Raw genomic sequence first — 19,672 nt, 5'->3', positions numbered from 1 at the left:
ATACTATACTCTATGAGGAGAAACTCAGATAAAAGACGTAAGTCAGTTTTCAAATTTCTTCCAGTCAAAGAGCAGACTCCACTCAGGAGACCCTGGTAATTCCATGTAACAAATGATCTGACCTAGGTTATAGGGATACTGGTGAGTGGTACCCAGCTCTGTCTCCATCATGGAGGAGGTCTTCCCAGAGAAGATGTCAAGAGTTGAATCTGAGGAAGCATAGGAAGAATGCCCATTTTCTTTTGTTAAAAAAGAAAAAAGTGTAAAACTTTCTATGAAAAAAAAGTTCAATTGCAAGCATTCTGGTACACATGTTAAAAGGAGAACCAGCAAAGATGAGTAAGGAGGGTAGAAGCAGATAGAAAAAAAAAAATTCAGAGACAGCCAAGGAAAGTGGGTGAGTGTATAAAACAATTTAGCAGTCAACATCACCAGTGCATGTAATAGGGACATTGTATATTCTGAAAGCTCCTTATTGCATAAATTGGTATCCCCAGTGCTTCAAATATGGCTAAAGAAAACACTCTCAATTATACTGATTTTAGCTTATACAGATTTATGTTGTTGACAGAGACTGACTGGATGTCCGCTGAGCCCAATCTACTTCTTTTTGGACACACAGAGTACATTTTCTGGCCTCCTTGCATTAGGTACATGGTTCTGTGCAAAAGGGATGTGGGCAGAAATGAAGTGCCTCACTTCTAGTTTGTCCCCTAAAATATGCCCTGTGATTCTTCACAGTTTGTTTTTTTACTTCTTGGACAGATTTAAGCAGAGAATGCAGTAGAAAACTCTGAGGGTCCGCATAGGGATGGCAGAGCCACAGGATGAAAAAAACTTGGATCCCTGAGTCACCATGTGGTGGAAGGCAACTCAGATATTTATCTGCATGGAACTTTGGGTGGCCAAGAGAGATCATTTATTAAATTAGGCCCTAGAAACTTGGGGATTATTTACAGCTGCTGCTGCTGCTAAGTCGCTTCAGTCATGTCCAACTCTGTGCGACCTCATAGACGGCAGCCCACCAGGCTCCCCCATCCCTGGGATTCTCCAGGCAAGAACACTGGAGTGGGTTGCCATTTCCTTCTCCAATGCATGAAAGTGAAAAGTGAAAGTGAAGTCGCTCAGTTGTGTCCAATTCTTAGTGACCCCATGGTCTGCAGCCCACCAGGCTCCTCCGTCCATGGGATTTTCCAAGCAAGAGCACTTTACAGCAGGTACTGTTTATCAATCTGGTTAATAATATGTTAATTTGGAATACAACTCATATGTAAGTTAATCAATAACTATGTTTAAGTAATTATTATTGAGTAATTATGATCAAAATACTATTTATTGAGTGCCAGGATTGGTACAAAATACAATATATTTATTTTCTGATTTTCCCCTATATGAAATGTACTTAGTAGATACTATAATTGTAGTATTACATAATTGTATAACAGTAGAAGTCATCTCGAAGAGTCGGACACGACTGAGCAACTTCACTTTCATGCATTGGAGAAGGAAACGGCAACCCACTCCAGTGTTCTTGCCTGGAGAATCCCAGGGATGGGGGAGCCTGGTGGGCTGCCGTCTATGGGGTCGCACAGAGTCGGACACGACTGAGGCGACTTAGCAGCAGCAGCAGCAACAGAAGTCATTGCACTATAATGGTTAAGAAATTGAGGCTCAGAGAGTTGGAGACATTTTACTTAAGGTCATAGAATTAACAGTAGTGTGGCCAGGATTTGCATCCATGCTGTCACACGTGGTAGCTATCCACTTAACTGTATATGGTCTCCCATTGGTAGATCCTGTAATACATGTTGAACAACCAATACCATGAATTATTTTAACAACAGTCAGGACAAGTGCCTTTATTCTGCAGGATTATGTAGAAGCTCCATTTCACCCTTAAGAGAAATTCTTTTCCCCAGTATGTCCCTTCATGAAAATATGTATTTATTTGTGTGGTAGTACCAAAACGTTAGTTTTTGACCACTAGAACTATTTTTTGATTTTCAAAGTCTGTACAAGCTTGTTAGCATTATGTACATAATTGATGACTCATACATATGAATCCATGTATACACACACACATTTTTTAAAAACTCTAGCCAAATGGATGTTTGAAAATAACAATAGAAATCTATCTTGAAATTGACTGATAGATGTTATCTATTTATATTATTTATTATACCTTTATGAAGGAATGATGCTAAAGCTGAAACTCCAGTACTTTGGCCACCCCCTGTGAAGAGTTGACTCATTGGAAAAGACTCTGATGCTGGGAGGGACTGGGGACAGGAGGAGAAGGGGATGACAGAGGATGAGATGGCTGGATGGCATCACCGACTCGATGGACGTGAGTTTGAGCGAACTCCGGGAGTTGGTGATGGACAGGGAGGCCTGGCGTGCTGCGATTTATGGGGTTGCAAAGAGTCGGACATGACTGAGCGACTGAACTGAGCTGAATGTCTAGTTTCATTTAACAAAACAAACTTGAGCTGTGATCACAGCAAACTGTAATTTATGAGTCAAGGATTCTAGTCTTTTGCTGGAAATCTCTTTTAAGTAGAGGTTTCTCCTTGGGAACAATTCATCCCATCCCTTCATCCTGCTTGAGTTATAAAGACAGTGCTCCATGATAAATCCATGAGCCGAATATATGTTCAAATATAAGGATGCTGTGCACACATCTCACCTAACTTGTGTTATCATCCTCCTCCCACGTGGGAGAAGAGGATCTGAACACACAAAGGTCTTTATTAAAAAGGTGAACTTCAATTTTAATAAAAAGGCCACATCCCGGTCACACTTTGCTCCTTTTCCCTGCTTGCAGGCGGCTGGCTTGACCCTTAGGAGGGACCAGCAGCATGAAGCACACCAACGCTGGTCCATCCTGTCTCGCTATTGCTCTGCAATTTTAACAAATCCTTTTTTTTTTTTTTACCTTTCCTGACAAAGCAGCCGTATTGTTATTAACTGTAAATGTATTAAAAACTCACTAGGGCATTTTAGTATGTGTATCATGCCTGAAAAATATTATTGCCTGACAGGCCCCCATTGGCAAGTGAAAAGAGGTTTTATTGAAGGAAACAGCAGTAGCAAACAGCAAGCGGTGTGCAGGAAGGTAATTGTTCTTTTAATATTGGAGTCACACATTCACTTAAGATGAAGGCTCCTCCCTGCCCCTGCCTCATCCACACCCAGAGGACCCGCCAGACAAGCAGCCCTGCCACCTCTCTCTGGGATCAAGCTGTCAATGCAGACTTGCATTCTTTCCCTTTTCCTGAGCTAAGCTCTACCCTCAGAGCTCCCAGCGCCTTCCTGAGTGAAAGCTCTGAAAGAGCTCCCTTCTAAATTGCATCACTCGAAGGGCACTCTTCAAACTGACAGAACAAAAGAGCCAAATTCTGAAAGTCTGGGCTGAGTGACTTGTTAGTCGTGCTGGTTGACTCTTAATAGGCTCTGAGAATGGGCCATGGTCATTTTGATGCTGCTTAAGGAAACCTTGTAGAGTTCTTTTCTAGTTAGTTACTATTTAAGGTTGATTTGCTTAATCAGCAAAACACACAGTAAGGGGACAGAGACACACAGAGAGAGAGAGACCTCAGAAGAAAGTTCTTCCTACTATCCCTCACCCCATCCAATCATTGATAGTAAAATTACTTGGACTAGGAGTTAAAAAAAATAATGAGGTGGATGAAACTGGAGCCTAGTATACAGAGTGAAGTAAGCCAGAAAGAAAAACACCAATACAGTATACTAACGCATATATATGGAATTAGAAAGATGGTAACAATAACCCTGTATACGAGACAGCAAAAGAGACATTGATGTATAGAACAGTCTTTTGGACTCTGTGGGAGAGGGAGAGGGTGGGATAATTTGGGAGAATGGCATTGAAATATGTATAATATCATATATGAAACGAGTCGCCAGTCCAGGTTCGATGCACGATACTGGATGCTTGGGGCTGGTGCACTGGGACGACCCAGAGGGATGGTATGGGGAGGGAGGAGGGAGGAGGGTTCAGGATGGGGAACACATGTATACCTGTGGCAGATTCATTTTGATATATGGCAAAACCAATACAATATTGTAAAGTTAAATTAAATTAAATTAAAAAAAAAATTCTCCTTGAAAAGGACTAAACAGGCCTGCTCTGATGTATGTGTGTATGCATACGTTTCTCTTCTGGAACTGATGCAATACTAAATAATAGAGTTTCCTTGCCAGCTAGTTAGCACTGAGTTCCCCAAGCTTTATTGTCTGCTCCTGCTGCCCCTCTCCTTCCTCAGCCATTAATGAATACATTCAACCGGCCAGGGTCACTTTATTATTCTGACATAATGAACTGGGGATGTGATTTCCAAGTTCTGAGGCTGACACTGGCAGGGTGACGCTTTCACCTCGAGGTGCCCCGATTGTGTACTCAACACACTTGGAAGAATAAATATTGATCTGCTTTCTGAGGATATGCGGCCATGTGAAATGTTAATGCTTTTAAACAGCTTTGGACATAGAAAGTAGCTATTATTACCACTATTATTATAAGGTATAAAATCTCAGAGAGTATCTCATCTTCACCCTTTATCCTCATGATTGGTGTGTTGAGTGCCCACTGTATTCACAGCGCTGCTCATGTGACGGGGTACAGTGATGACATTCACAGACAAAGACATTGATTTTGAGACTCGCCAGTAAGGACGGTAAGGATTATTCTCAACAGTAATTATATACATATTTTATGGACTTCCAATAACAAACGTTTATTCTCTCATTGGGCCTCATTCATTATTGGGTTGGAGGTTTTCCATTTGTCTTCTCCAGATGATTCATTCTCTTATATGAAAAGAAGGAGGAAATGGCCATTTAAAATCATAATTGGCCATAAAACTTTGGGGCCCTAAAAAGGATAGGGTTAATATTTACCATTTGGTTTGGTGAAAAAAAAAAATTCTGGGAAAGTTTGGATACTCAAAGTGAGTTCCCCTCAAAGCCATGGTGTAGGAGATAGTCATAGTTAAACTGTGCTAAATAAGAACAGGTGAAATTTGTGATTTGGATGGTACTGGTAAAGCTTGAAGGAAATAAAATTGCAGCAAGGTGGCAGGAGGTAAGGACTCACCATGGAACAGTGGCCAGTGAGAATGGCCAAGGGACATAGTTAACAATATGGCTGTTTGTATAGTCAAAGCTAAGGTTTTTCCAGTAGTCATGTATAGATGTGAGAGTTGGACCATAAAGAAGGCTGAATTCTGAAGAATTGATGCTTTTGAACTGTGGTGTTGGAGAAAACTCTTGAGAGGCCCTTGGACTGCAAGGAGATCAAGCCAGTCAATTCTAAAGGAAATCAGTCCTGAACACTCATTGGAGGGACTGATTTTCAGCAAGCTGAAGCTGCAGTACTTTGGCCACCTGATACGAAGAGCCAACTCATTAGAAAAGACCCTGATGCTGGGAAAGATTGAAGGCAGGAGGAGAAGGGGACAACAGATGAGATGGTTGGATAGCATCATTTACTCTATGGACATGAGTTTGAACAAGCTCCAGGAGATGGTGAAGGACAGGGAAGCCTGGTGTGCTGCAGTCCATGGGGTTGCAAAGAGTCAGACACAAGTGAGCGACTGAACAACAACAAATAGCAAATTTTAAATTGCTTGTAAGTTTTGCTGATAAAGCCCTTCTCCCCTTTGTTTTCTTACTTTAAACTTTAGTAAAAATCTGTTAGACCCCATGTAGATCTGAAACACAGAAGGTATTTGCAGTGAGCGAGTTGGGATTGAATATGAGACAATTTTGCTTTTCTCAAGGACTCTAGACACTTGAAGAGAGAGTTTTGCTACCATCTGAGTTACACATTTGTTTATTAAGTCATTCATTTACCTAATGTTTATTGAGTATCTACTGCATGCTAGGGACTTTGATGGAAATTGGAAATACAAAAGAGAGTAGTACCGATATGACCTGTGCTTAGTACAGGTTACGGTTGTATGTAATGTGATGTGCATGTGTCTGCTTTGCAGTAATTTGAAAATTTATAGGGATCCTTTGTGATCTACACACATAGCAGAGTTTCTGTTTTGCAGCCCCTACCCACCAGTTCTTCCTTACTTTATTTTGGCAAATTAATTTCTTTATTGGTTCCTAGCTTTTCAGATTTTGCTCAAGTAATGCCTCCCCCCTCTCCCCACCTAGTCACACCTTGCCAAGTCCTCTGTACAGCCTTGGATATCCTCAGCCTGAAGAAACCTCACATTTTTTTCTGATTTAATTGGTCTGGAGTTCAGTCTAAAGTATCACAGTTTGTAACAACTGCCAAGATGATTCTAGTATGTAGCCAGGGTTGAGAACTGCTGTCCAAACATATGCAAATAAATCTTATTGGTACAGTGACCTACTATTGCATTTTGCAGCAACATTTATCCTTTATATTTCCTTTTTTCCCCTACGAGAGGAAAATGGGTCCTTCTCCTTTTCAACATGACCTTTGGATCAGGAGTTTGCATCTCGTTATCTTCCGCTGTCCACAGGATGCGTCTTTATTCACCATGATCCCCTTTCCCTGTATTTTCAGTCTCTCTACTGACTCTGTCCTGCCTCCGCAGGCTGACTTAGGTGTGCTATAGGCCTGAAAAGCCTTCTTAAGCTAATTTTTCCATCACCCAATTACTCAGAGGGGTCCTTAGCACAAGCGATTTTACTATCTACTCATTCCTTGATCCTTCACAATTGGCTTCTATGCCTACCAAGTAAAACTGATCTTCCAAAGCCCTTGTGGTAATACATGCTAGCTGCTTAATGCATATTGGTTGAGTGAAAAAATAAATGACTACATGACTTTATAATAATCAAATTAATGATCTCTCATCAGTTTCCCCCCTCCTTGATAACATGGGTAGTCAGGCCCTTGATTCTGACCCTGTGTTTTTTAGCAGAGAATGCTGTTGTTGTCCCCCACCCCATTCTGATATTTCTTCTACGACCCCTTGGCTGGCCACTTCACAGTGTTACACAGGTGTATGGGTTGTGGAAGCAGACAGACTTGGTCATCACATCAAGTCCCTGCCACTTCATAGTTGCATGACTTAGAACAAATTGACCACCTCACCAAGCCTCATTTCTTCATCCATAGAATGGAGATAAGACAACACTGCTCTAAAGATTGATATGATACTTCAGTGCCATTGCGAAGTCATTAAGTGCTCAGTTAAGGTTAGTGGATGTTTGCATTGCAGTGGATAGAAGCTGCCTGTGGGCAGTCACTAGGCCATTTTTTTCCACCACTGTGTTCTATACTTGAAACTTACAGTGTTAGGCTCAGGATCCTTGAAAAAAAAAGGTGAATGAATGAGCCAGTCCATTGTTTCTCTTAATGGATGATCTTTCTCAAAGCCTTGCCTTAGGCTCTATTCACTCTTTTCCTTGCTGACCTCATTTATTTCCTGATGACCTTTGATATCACTTATTACTCCACCTCTCTTCTTCATGTAGATAACCACCACATCTAAATGAAACCAGACTCTGCTTGTTGTGCCCTCCATATCCGGATATGTTGTCTTTAAGACATTTCCCAAGCAAGCATCCCAAAAGGCATTTCTTGCATATCTTAAAATCACTATATTCAGAAAAGAACTAGTCTGTCTTCTCTCTCCCTAACCCTTATTATTCATTTTAATATATTCATTATATATATTTGGAAGAGCCTGCTATATAAAATATATTTGTGGGATTTCACTGGTGGTTTGGTAGTTAAGACTTCACACTTCCAATGCAAGGAACATGAGTTCAATCCCTGGCCGAGAAAGTAAGGTCCTGCATACTGCACACTATACACACCCCCCAAATATATATATATATAATATATATATTCAAAGTATATAAATATGTATATATTTCAAGTATATAAATATGTGTATATTTCAAGTATAAAGTATATATATTTGTTTAATTTATATATACATTTACAAAATATATGTGTTTATCTATGTAATGACCTCCAAAGAGGTCTACCTGCCTATCTGTTGATTGGCTTAATGATATTCCCATCTACCAAATGTTATTCTTCATAATGTATAGCTCAGGTTTTTAGCTACCTGCCCTAATGACAACCAAAACTAACAAGAACTGTAATTCTTACAAGTCCACACTTCTTATCCTGCCAGTTTTTTTTTTGACCCTTATTTTAATCAAAACTCCCTTTTATATAAACAATATTTATACTTTAAGCGAGCAACACATAGTTACAATTTTATTGTGAAAAAAAAAAAAAAGAGCTCAAGCAATATGGAAGTGTAAAAGAAAAGCAAAATTCTCACTTCACCCCTGCTGCTTGCTTCATTCTTACTACTCTTTATGGAGGTGGTTCCTATTTTCAGTTAGGGACAACTCTTTTCTAGATTTTTCATCTAAATTGATGAACATATACATGTCTGATGCTTACTTAATGTAAATGGGCCATACTGCATTTGTTAACGTCTTGTTCATTTAGCCCAACCTCTTCCTAGAGGACTGTGGCCCAGTATAGCCTCCTACAGGAGCACCATGACATATTAGGCAGACTTTCATTGCTAAATGTTTAAAAGCCCCCTTGCTATTTATTCCCCATTTATCTGTGTCATCTTTTAACTAAATGAGAAATCACATTTCACATTTTCTGTCTTCGCTTCTTTGTACATGCCTAACAGTGAAACTTCTACTTATCCCCCCAAACCCAGCTCAAATGTTAGTTATACATGGGGTCTTCTTGGCTAATTCTAGCTTAAAGTGATTTCTTAGAGAAGTTGCTCAATCCTTCAAGGACAGAGACTGAGCTTTTTTTCATCCCTTAAAGCTAAACACAGGGTCTTAAATAGGAAGACTCTGAATCAGTGTAATGTATAAATGAGAACATGATTTTTCAACTTTTGTTATATAACATGTATGTAGAGATAGGCTTATAAGCACCTTCAAGGGAAAAAAAATGATTGTGGTGTACTTTGAATAATGCAGATGTGTGATGCTGTTATGCCAGTGCTGTGGCCACTATACTGTGGGCACTGACAAAGATGGAGTCCTTTCCTTAACACATTACCCCAAAGTGCCCGTTATCTAGTACAGGAAGCTATTGCAAAGAAATCAAATGAACCTACCAGGGTCTTCCAGAGGACTTTGAATTGAACTGGATAATCCTAAAAGAAAGGAAATTAAAAATAATTATTTGCATGAATATCCAATTTTTTTGTCTTTCCAGGATCCATTTACCTTTTTTTTTCAGGGAAGAGAACCCCACTTTCCAAAAGAAGACCTGTTCCACATAGTTTGAGTGGAATGGTCTTGTCCATACCTCTTCCGTGCAGAGACATGGTAACCCACATCCTGTAAAACCCAGCCATGGTGGTGTTTTGTGGGATGGCTCTAAGAATCAGGTAGTACCAGTCAGGTTGTTCCCTGAAAGTGAGAGTTCTCTCCTCTTTTGTGAGGTTGAAGATAACTGATAAAAGTTATCTTTCTTGCCTTGTATAAAAATCTGAGAATAAAACTAAAACAAGGAGCCAAATAACCATCAAAGAAGGGCATTGACTTTGTCATTTGAGTGCCTGGATTCTCTTACTCCTGAAACTCATCTACTTTTGGAGATCCTAGATATGAGAATCTATAAGTTCCCTTTTGGAGAAGGCAATGGCACCCCACTCCAGTACTCTTGCCTGGAAAATCCCATGGATGGAGGAACCTGGTAGGCTGCAGTCCATGGGGTCGCTGAGGGTCAGACATGGCTGAGCAACTTCACTTTTACTTTTCATTTTCACGCATTGGAGAAGTAAATGGCAACCCACTCCAGTGTTCTTGCCTGGAGAATCCCAGGGACAGGGGAGCCTGGTGGGCTGCCGTCTATGGGGTTGCACAGAGTCGGACACGACTGAAGAGACTTAGCAGTAGTAGTAGTTAAGTTCCCTTTACCTATGCTACTTGGGTTTCCATAATGGAAAGAGGCTCGCAACATTATGTAGGAGGTTTAAATAACTTTAAATATTTATCTGATTCTGTTTCCTTCCCATCTCTTTTTTACAGGATGTGTGCTGATGAAATTCTGTAAATTTACTTGTTTAGTCTCTTCTTTTTAACTCCTAAAACATTCACAGAGTAGAAATTGGAGGCTGGATTTTGTGCTGAAATGTCTGGTAAGAAATAAACTGAGATGTGGTTTTTGGTGACCTGGTCTTTCATCAGTTTTATTCAATTTACTTGAGTGAGAAGAGGGGACAAAAATGTATGTGTATTGAGTTTCTATTCAATTCAACTCTTTCATGACATTTACCCCTCTCATGTAAATACTCTGATCCTGACTTAGAAGATTTTTAAAAAATCAAGGTGATTTTCAGATTAGGTGCTTTGCTGAAGGTCATTGGCTGGTTAGATGTGGTCGATTTAAGATTAGGATCCAATTGGGTCTGACCTCTGAGCCCTCCCTCTCCGCCATCTGGAATGTTATACAGTTAGGAAGAATGTTGACTCTTAGGTCTCAAAGCACATTTCTAACTTTTAGTCAACTGCTTTGACATTCATGGTTTGGCATTATTGTTTGGGGGGAAATTATGTTCTGGAGAGAAGTGTATTGCTCTATAGGGAATTTGAGATTTGAATTTGGAGATGTTAATTCTAGTTCCGTGATACATGTTTTTTTCACTGGAAAGCTCTGTGGTTACGAAGTTCGGTCTTTCTAGATCTTAGGCTTCCTCCTCTGTCAAATAAAAGATATGACAGCCAATCACCTTTCAAATCTATCCTAGTCTACTTCTGTGGGTACACACTTCTCAGAACTCTATACTTCTCCTGTTAGAGATCGTAACATCCTGTGTTGTGATTATATGCTATATGCACTGATGTCTTTCCCAACAACGAACCCAGCATATGACAAATAATAGATGATCAGTTAATATCTGTTGAATAAATAGATGAGGGAAAGAAGTCTGTTCACTTTTGCATCTAGAATACTACTTTTTAACATATTTTTTTCTACTGACCAAAGAGTGATCTTTGAAATTGCAGGAAATAACCTGAAATTTTGCTGGTGAGAAGTAAAACTAAGCTAATTGAAGATTTGAGTACTATGGTGCTCAGTCCATCAGTGTGTATTTTAAAGAGGACTTTCCTTTAATTCAGAGCTCAAGATAAGCAAAGAGTTAACTCACAGTTTTCAGATAGGAGATGTACTTTAAAGTGTAAAATGGTCATTTTAGGATGTCACTGTAATTCAGCTTTTAAGGCTTGGTAACTGAGCCATCTTGGTGAACCTTCCTGTGAATGAAACCTTCCTTAATCAGCTTTTCCTATATTATTTCATCCTGGGAAAGAAAAGCAGTAGCTAAGCCAGAAGCAAGCAGAATAACAACAAAAAAAAGGAGTCTGTGGCCAAAGCAACAGAATTACTTTTTTTTTTTTTCTTTCACTTGTGTTTGTGAAGGAGAAGTAAGAAACATAATTTTTTGTCTTTGTTTGGACATTGGACAATACAAATCACAAGAACATTTATTTTTGACATACTATTTTTTTGGTGTTCTTTGGGATTTGGACCCTAATTAAAAAATATGTGTTTCCTAGCCCTTCTTACTGTGAAAATCCTTGGCAATATAAACAGATGCACTGGTTGGCTTTTAATTCTGACACCAGACTGTCTGAAATAATAGCTCTGAGAAAGTGTGAATGCTTTCATTCCTCAAGCTTTAATTATAAGTACTTAATTTGTTTCTCTTTCTATTGCTGACTATCATACCAATCTGTTTTATTTTTTATCTGGCTAAACATTGTGCACCTTAGAAGCCCCTTATTTGGAAAAGTTTATTCTGTATCGGAAGAGAGAAACAAGTTGAAAGTTTGAGTTATCTTCATATTCCAGTTCACATCACTGTAATTTAACAATTAACATATTAAGTGGTATTCTAAAATTTTGAGTTATATAGGTCTTTATGATGACAGAATTAGGATCTTGATAAGCAGTTTGAAAACACTGAATATTTCTCATAAAAGTTGATTCATCATTTGAAAAATGAGCCAAGTTAATAGCTTACTAAGTCATCTTGACCTTTCACAGTCAAAGATATTCTTCACTTTTTGTGTCCACCGTTTTTTACACCTCGTAACCAATTTGCTGGCACATCGTTTTCAGCCACGGGACTGACTGTGGTTGTACCGGCTTCTGTCATTACATGAAGTACCACATCTGCACATTAGCCAAAAAAGTCATCAATTTCTGGAAGTAGGAGCTTTTCTAAAGAATTGCTAGGTCAAATCTTTTCAAATATTGTCATATATCCACTTTTAAAGCTTCACTGCGTTGAGATGTGCTTTTTATTTTCTAAGAGAAAAAGAAAATCAAAGAAATGCAAGTCCTTGATGGAACTCATGATAAACATAATGAAGAATGTCTTATGTTTTTGTCTCCAATTGGTTTATTTCCATTTATATTCTGAGACACTTTCATCAATTATTTTGGAGCCTAATACTAAAGATGTTAAATCCTCTTTGTAAATATGATGGAAACATGTGTGGATAAAATGCAATGTGCTTTAGGTTAGAAATTGTTAAGTCTACTATTTTTATCTCATTTTCATCCTTGTAACAATCCTAGATATTGTTGGTATTATTATATAATTATATATATTATTATTTTAGATATTACTCTTATTATCCTCATTTTAGAGGGGATTGAACTAAGATTGTATCCTAGTTCACAGAGCCTGGAAGCTGTGGCAGCATAGACTTGAAGCCTGGAAAGGATCCCTCCTGCTGCTAGACTTTGTTGTTGTTGTTGATTAGTCCCTAAATTGTGTCTGACTCTTTTGCAACCCCATGGACTGCAGCCCACCAAGCTCATCTGTCCATGGGATTTCCCAGGCAAGAATACTGGAGTAGCTTGCCATTTCTTTCTCCAGGATATCTTCCCAACCCACGAATCAAACCTGCATCTCCTTCATTGGTTCAGTTCAGTCACTCAGTCATGTCTGACTCCCTGTGACCGCATGGACTGCAGCAGGCCAGGCTTCCCTGTCCATTACCATAGGCGGAAGCTCAGTTGGTAAAGAACCCGCCTGCAATGCAGGGGACCCCGGTTTGATTCCTGGGTCGGAAGGATCTGCTGGAGAAGGGATAGGCTATCCACTCCAGTATTCTGGCCTGGAGAATTTGGAGTCACAAAGAATCGGACACGACTGAGTGACTTTCACTGTCTGACACCCCCCAAAAAATATTCATATAAGGCCTATTATACACCCATTTTACAAATAGAGAAACTGAAACTCTGGTAACAATTTCTCAAATTCACTCAGCCTGCCCATGAAATTGTGTTGGCGACACAAGGTTGGAAGTGAGGGCTGCCTGACTGCAGTAACCCTGTGCTCAAAACCTTTATTTTAAATGGCTTTGTCTAAATAGCATTTGTCTAAATAATAGCATTTGTCTAAAGCTTCAGAATTTACTATTTCAATCTAGTAGATGGCACCAAAAAAATTCTTTGGTGTGCAGTGGCTGAAATAAACTCTGTTAGGTGCCAGAAGACTTAAAGGTAAGGGCCAATGAGATAAATGCTGTTTTTGGTGTTGCATTTTTTTTAACAACGATGACCAAGAGTCATGGGGGATACGTATTTCCAGTGGTGAAAGCAGAAGTTAGGGATTTGGGCTCCTGGATTACTTTTCTAACTCCCTTTGACACGACACATCATTTAATTCCTTCACTTCCAATTTATCTCCCCTAAATTCAAGTTGGTCGTGATAACATCTCTTCAGGAATGGTGGTTAAAAAACAAACAAAAATGATAACACTCTCTTGACCTTTTTCCAAAAATGCAACCACTCTTTTTTCCATTTTTTTACTTTTTTCCCCATAAGTCGAAAATGTGTTTACATGAACTTAGAGTTTTGAGACTATGAAGTCTCAGTTGCCCTTGGGTTCCATGACTGCATTTTGGGGCAATAGCTTGTACAGCCATGTTAGCTTCTAAGTTGTTTCCTGTTTTTCTTGGTCTTACTGCAGTCCTTGCCAAAGCTTCCCTCCTCCTCTGCTGCATTAGTAATGCAAAATGAAATTCATTGTGCCCATTATATCTGTTAAATGGTTTCCATTTTAACTTGAGAAAAATGTATTGACGTTCATGTGTTTGGCATGGAAAATGTGTATATCTATCGAAGATAGCAACTTGTCTGTTGGAATTACAGTGCATTATGTATAATGCTTCTTTTAGCTGTGCATGTACATTTCCTGGAATCTTATTGTGTCAGAGCTTGGAAAGTTTACACAAGCATTGGTAATCTAATTTTTGTCTGGTGGGTGGCTGTGGAAATATGGAGTATTTAAAAAAGCAAATGTCTTGGCCATCTGTGCCAGGCAGGGGTGTCTAGTCAGGTGGGGTAAAAGCACTCATCAAAAAAACGTTTTAAAAATATTGCCCCGAGTCTAACCTAAATATTAATTTCCCAAGAGCAGAAAGACTTAACAGTTACTGTAACATGGTTTTGAGTCCATTTCTGTTTATTCTCTTTAGGAGTTCTAACTGTAAGGTGGAGGAATCCATTTTATCTTTCTCCTGCCTCTTAACGATAATCCTTCTCTGGACTATATTGTCTCCTATGTCTTTTGTCTTCTGCAGACATGAGTCTTTGGCTCATGAACATCTTGTTAAGGTCTGTTGAGGATTAGGGGCTGTGACACAATTTTCTTGCTGAGTCTTTTTATTGGGGATTTTTCAGTTGGTTTGTCTTGGAAGTCTTTGAAATATCTTCTATCTAAAGCAATGATTTTCATTTTTCTTTGTTCTCCTTAACATCGGGGTTGTATTTTGCTCCGCCGTTCCTGGGGTCTGGGTAATGAATTGTATTATTTAATAGGTGAGTGTGAAATTCTGTGTGCAATAGCTGGACTGCTCTCTGCTTCTCAGAGTTGCTAAATCCTCCTCACTGCACCGCTGCTGAACTGTGATGTAGTTTTTGTTGTGTAGCTTTAACTGTATTCCAGTCCGCCATCTGAAGCCGGGTTTCTTAACTTTGGTACTGTTGTCCTCTGGGGCTGGATAGTTCTTTGTGGCGGGTGCTGTCCTGTGCGTTGCCGGGTGTATAGCAGCATCACTGGCCTCTACTCACCAGATGTTAGTAACACCTTCCCCCAGCATCCGCAGGTATTTATTCCTGATGTCCCCTGGGGGGCGTGAAATCACCCCATTTGAGAATCACTGATCTAAAGCAAGGTTGAAAGACAAGGCTGGCATGATGTAAGGAATTTCCATAAAAAGCACTGAACTCAGGCAACGCAATGACAATGCTGAGAGAGCTTTGTGTCTTAGAGGATACGTGGAGAAACTGTATCACACATCCCTGGAGAAAATACTGTAATAATTGTCTATAGTTTCTTAGACTGAGTAACAGAGGAGGTAAGGGTCACCTTTTAAACTGCTTTGCTTCTGATCAGCTAATTATCTCCTCACCCTGTGATGCCTTTTATCTCCCCTCTAAGCAACTTGACTCACATAAGTAAAATTCTAATTCTTCACAGATTTTCACCTTAACTACGTTTCTACCCTAACCTCCCTGCTCTTCTGTTTCACCCACTGGTTTTCTTTGGCTCCATTGGGAACATGGTGCCCATTTATTTCTTTAATCCACTTCACTACCTCATAGTACATTCTACTCTGAGGATGAATTTTAACAAGATGCTTTTTACTGCATAGTACACTCCAGTAAAGAACTAATGTTTACGGCGATGTGTATCTCTATTCCAACTGAAAAGCGGAGGTGCCGCGGACCACTACCATGTAAACTTTCTCCTGTTTGACTTTTTCTCAGTGCCTCTTTGAGTGAGTTAGATCTGTTATATATAATGGCAGTCTTATGGGCCTGTCCACAGGGTATCTATTTGCTGCTGAAATAGCAGTGAAGATAGCCCACAAATGAATGAAGTCATCAAATGTATTTGATGATAAAATCAAGGTTATTTTTTAATTTTTTGATGATGTGAAAGCTGTGGAGGGATGCTAACAAATCTGTTTGATCAATATATGGAATATAAAAAGAAGAGGAGACAAGATTGACTGATGAGTAAAATGAAACTGACACAAACAGGCTGACAGCCAGCTGTAAGTCTCTTTAGGGCAAATGCAATTAACTTAGAATAATAGACTCAAATTTGATGGTTAGAAATGCATTTTTATTAACAATCACAGGCCGAATCATTATGCTCTTATGAATAAAATGGTACTTATATTTCGTGCATGTGTGTGTATGCATATATAAATATATATATATATATATGTCTCTCTGTGTATATATCCATGCCTCCCACATTCCTATGTGCTCTGCTTACAATCGGGATGGAAAAGTTGATTTTTAGAATAATGTACTTTAAAAAGGAAATTCATTCATAAATTGTCTCCAGGACTATAAATTCTGAATATTCTCCCAAATTACATATATAAAAATCATACTACTTATCTGGTGCTATTAGACATAAAGCCAGTGAGCCCTGGTCCCAGAACTGCTGGTCCTTTGGGGATTTGGAATTGCAATCAGGGATTTACAGATTTCATTTTGAAGAGGAGAAGTCATTACTAGAAACCTAAGCTCATTTCCTCTCCTTTAATAGCTATTTTAAATCATTCATTTAGAAAATACATTAACTATTTAGGGTACTTGAAATGCATTTCTCTTGGCATTGTCTGCATTTTTTAAAGAGTTTTTTTCCTAAAATTATTATTTTTTTAAAAAGATGAGAATTAGCAGAAAAAGACCAAATGACTTCTGTGTGATAAAAACTTATTCTTTTATAACATTTCCTTCTCTCATTGCCCAAGAGGAAACAATTTAAAACTTTAACAAAATACTAGAATACTATAAGTAAACTTTCTAATGCCATAGAGATGGAAAAAAAGTATGCCACCCTTAGAAAATTAAAAACTGGACTTTAAATATGGTTAAGAAGTAGCATATGGTCAAAAGTCTTTTTAAATGAATTTGTTAATAATTTAAATCCAAAGCAGTTTTAATTCTGTACTGTTTACTTAATATTGATACCCACCTTAACTAGGAAGTGAGTAAAAAAAAAGAGAGAGAGAGAGAGAGATTATAGGAAAAAATAAGGAGCTTTATTTTCTACAAAGAATTCAGGATATGGAGTCTTGCACAACTCTGCAGACTCCTTTAGATATATGTATTTTTTTCAAATGCAAAATAAAGCTCCCTGAGTTATGTAATTGCTATTCTTCAAAAGGACATCATGAAGGTTGACAATTTAAAATGTACTCTTCCTGTCACCATCCAATTTTTTAAAATGTCTACTGATGGTGTTAAAAACAATCTCCGCAGAAGAGGGCTGCCATTGCCAATTTAGGACACTGAGTTTGTTATTAGCGTAGGCATATTAGATCATCCTCTTGCTCTTCCTGCCTGCTTTGTTCTTTTGATATGGCAGGGAACTGAAATTGACAACAGCCTACATTTATATAACAGTAACTTGCATTGTTAAATATATATGTGTAGATAGACAGATAGAGAGTTCTTTTATTCCCCCAAGATATCAAAGTTCACTACACACCATGAAAAAAACCACAGAAATATGCAGATGCGTCTAGGGTGAGCCATGACAACTATTTAAAAGCATCAAGTATTGACAGCCTCAAGATTCTGAAATAGTTCATAGTCATTTTTAATTTTGGATATTTTTATCCCTTTAGAAAATTTCTGTTTTCTTCAGGAGAAGAGGAGGATAGAAAGGTCACATTTTGTTAACCGAACTAGTTTAGAAAAGTGAGCTGGGAACTTAGCTGTCCAAGTCTACAGGCCTTGACAAACAGCGTTGTGGTAAACATGAGGCTGAATAGACTGCTTTGTGTCAGTCAGTGTTTGATCCATCGCATTCATTAAAACCACATCAAGTGAACTCAAAGTGGGGAGTCTGATGATTGGATAGGCATTCCTATAAACAGGGTTGTATGTACGTGCCCTTAATTGTGCCTAACTCTTTGTAATCCCATGGACTATAGCCCGCCAGCTCCTCTGTCTGTGGAATTCTCCAGGCAAGAATACTGGAGTGGGTTGCCATTTCCTCCTTCAGGGGATCTTCTCGACCCAGGGGTCAAACCCACATCTCTCGTGTCTCCTGCACTGACAGGCAGATTCTTTACCAGATTCTTTTACCAACTGCACCACCTAGGAAACTGCACCACCACCATATTAAGTTTAAAAATACCAAATAAAAATACAGGATGCTTAGTGACATTTGCATTTCTGATAAATGATGCATAAGTTTTAGGAGAAGTAGGTCCCATGCAATATGTGGAACATACTTAATACTAAAAAAATATGCATCATTTAGCTGAAGTTTAAATTTAACTAGGCATCCTGTATTTAATCTGGCAGTCTTCACCATAAAAGCAAGGCTTTGTGTACTGTTTAGAAAATAGATTATAATTGGGGTAAAGAAAGTTTTAGAGAAAAACCAATAGAACTTTAACTTTTTGTTATCCTTACAACAGCCTTACTATCTTAAAATTTTTAAGTGTCTTTTCTCCTCAAAGAATAGCAATATATAATATTATGTTTAGACTTGACTCTCTGCTCAAAATTTTATGATTATAAGTCCTGCACAGACTATTTAACAATATAAGGCTCAGGTCATATCATAGTTGGTGTCTGTCTCCATGGCTGCCATGAAGGATAGATAGTTTTTAAAAAATGTATTGTTTGGGTACTAGATACAGGACAAATGGTAGGAGTCTAAGCTATGCTGCTTAAATGAATTTATTCCCTCACCATTGAATTGATTTTCTCTTTCCTTCCAACTTTTTGTCATTTCCCTCTGTTTTCAGACACATTGATAATATTCCCTCTATAGCTGAATTTCCATTTTGAGATATTCTTCAGCATACACAGGGTGATGTGTCATACCATCTTAGCAGTAGGGTATAGAAAATATTTCTTATAAGGATAGAACTAGATTAGGTCTGGATGATTGGGGGTAACTTTCCTGGTGATGGGGAGAATTAGTGAAGTTATTTTTTAAGGCCACCAAGCAAGTTGTAGAAATATTTAACTTCAGCTATTCAACTATATTCTTGAGCACTTCATGTGTAGTCTTTATTATTTAATGTATATTATCTGTTATACACCTGGAGAAGGAAATGGCAACCCACTCCAGTATTCTTGCCTGAGAATCCCATGGACAGAGGAGCCTGGCAGGCTACAGTCCATGGGGTCACAAGAGTCAGACATGATTTAGCAACTACAGAGAGAGAGAGAGAGAGAGAGAGAGAGAGAGAGAGAGAGAGAGAGATCTATTATACAAGTGAGTTAAGAATTTTCTTAGAGGACTTTATAGAATTTTTATCTTAGGCATTGTACTAACTTTTCACTGAACCACAGAACCAAGCAGCAACTACATTGTATTAGAATTTTGATATATAACATTATGTCCGTTTCAAAACTCAGAATTTAATGACTCTTTAATAGCAAAAGGTAAATCTTTTTATTCCCATCATCATTGTCATTGATTTTGTTCCTCTTGTAAACATGCTGTGATCATTTGCCAAGGAGGTATAACGTGAGAGAGATGTAGGGGAGACGAGCAAGAAGCAGAGTAAGTTAGGGCCTTAAAAAAGATCCAAGGTAACAACCATACAAAACAGGATTATGGTCATCAAGAAACCAGAAGCTGGAAGTTCATC

At 38.6% G+C, this 19,672-nt stretch overlaps 1 protein-coding gene and 1 long non-coding RNA gene across 2 annotated transcripts in view; one reads left to right on the top strand and one right to left on the bottom strand.

Moving 5' to 3' along the window:
• The window catches only part of LOC133235672 (uncharacterized), a 703,684-nt gene that overhangs the window by 169,750 nt on the left and 514,262 nt on the right, over positions 1-19,672 (top strand). The gene's annotated exons all lie outside the window — the stretch shown is intronic.
• The window catches only part of MDFIC2 (MyoD family inhibitor domain containing 2), a 116,994-nt gene that overhangs the window by 38,205 nt on the left and 59,117 nt on the right, over positions 1-19,672 (bottom strand). Inside the window, exon 3 of the mRNA XM_061397390.1 lies at positions 9,120-9,158. Within this exon, the coding sequence (XP_061253374.1) occupies positions 9,120-9,158 (39 nt within the window). The remainder of the gene's footprint in view (positions 1-9,119; positions 9,159-19,672) is intronic.

The sequence above is a fragment of the Bos javanicus genome, chromosome 22, assembly GCF_032452875.1.
Source record: "Bos javanicus breed banteng chromosome 22, ARS-OSU_banteng_1.0, whole genome shotgun sequence".
Taxonomy (NCBI): Eukaryota; Metazoa; Chordata; class Mammalia; order Artiodactyla; family Bovidae; genus Bos; species Bos javanicus.
Note: the sequence above shows the minus strand (reverse complement) of the source record. Positions and strands in the feature narration are given on the sequence as shown.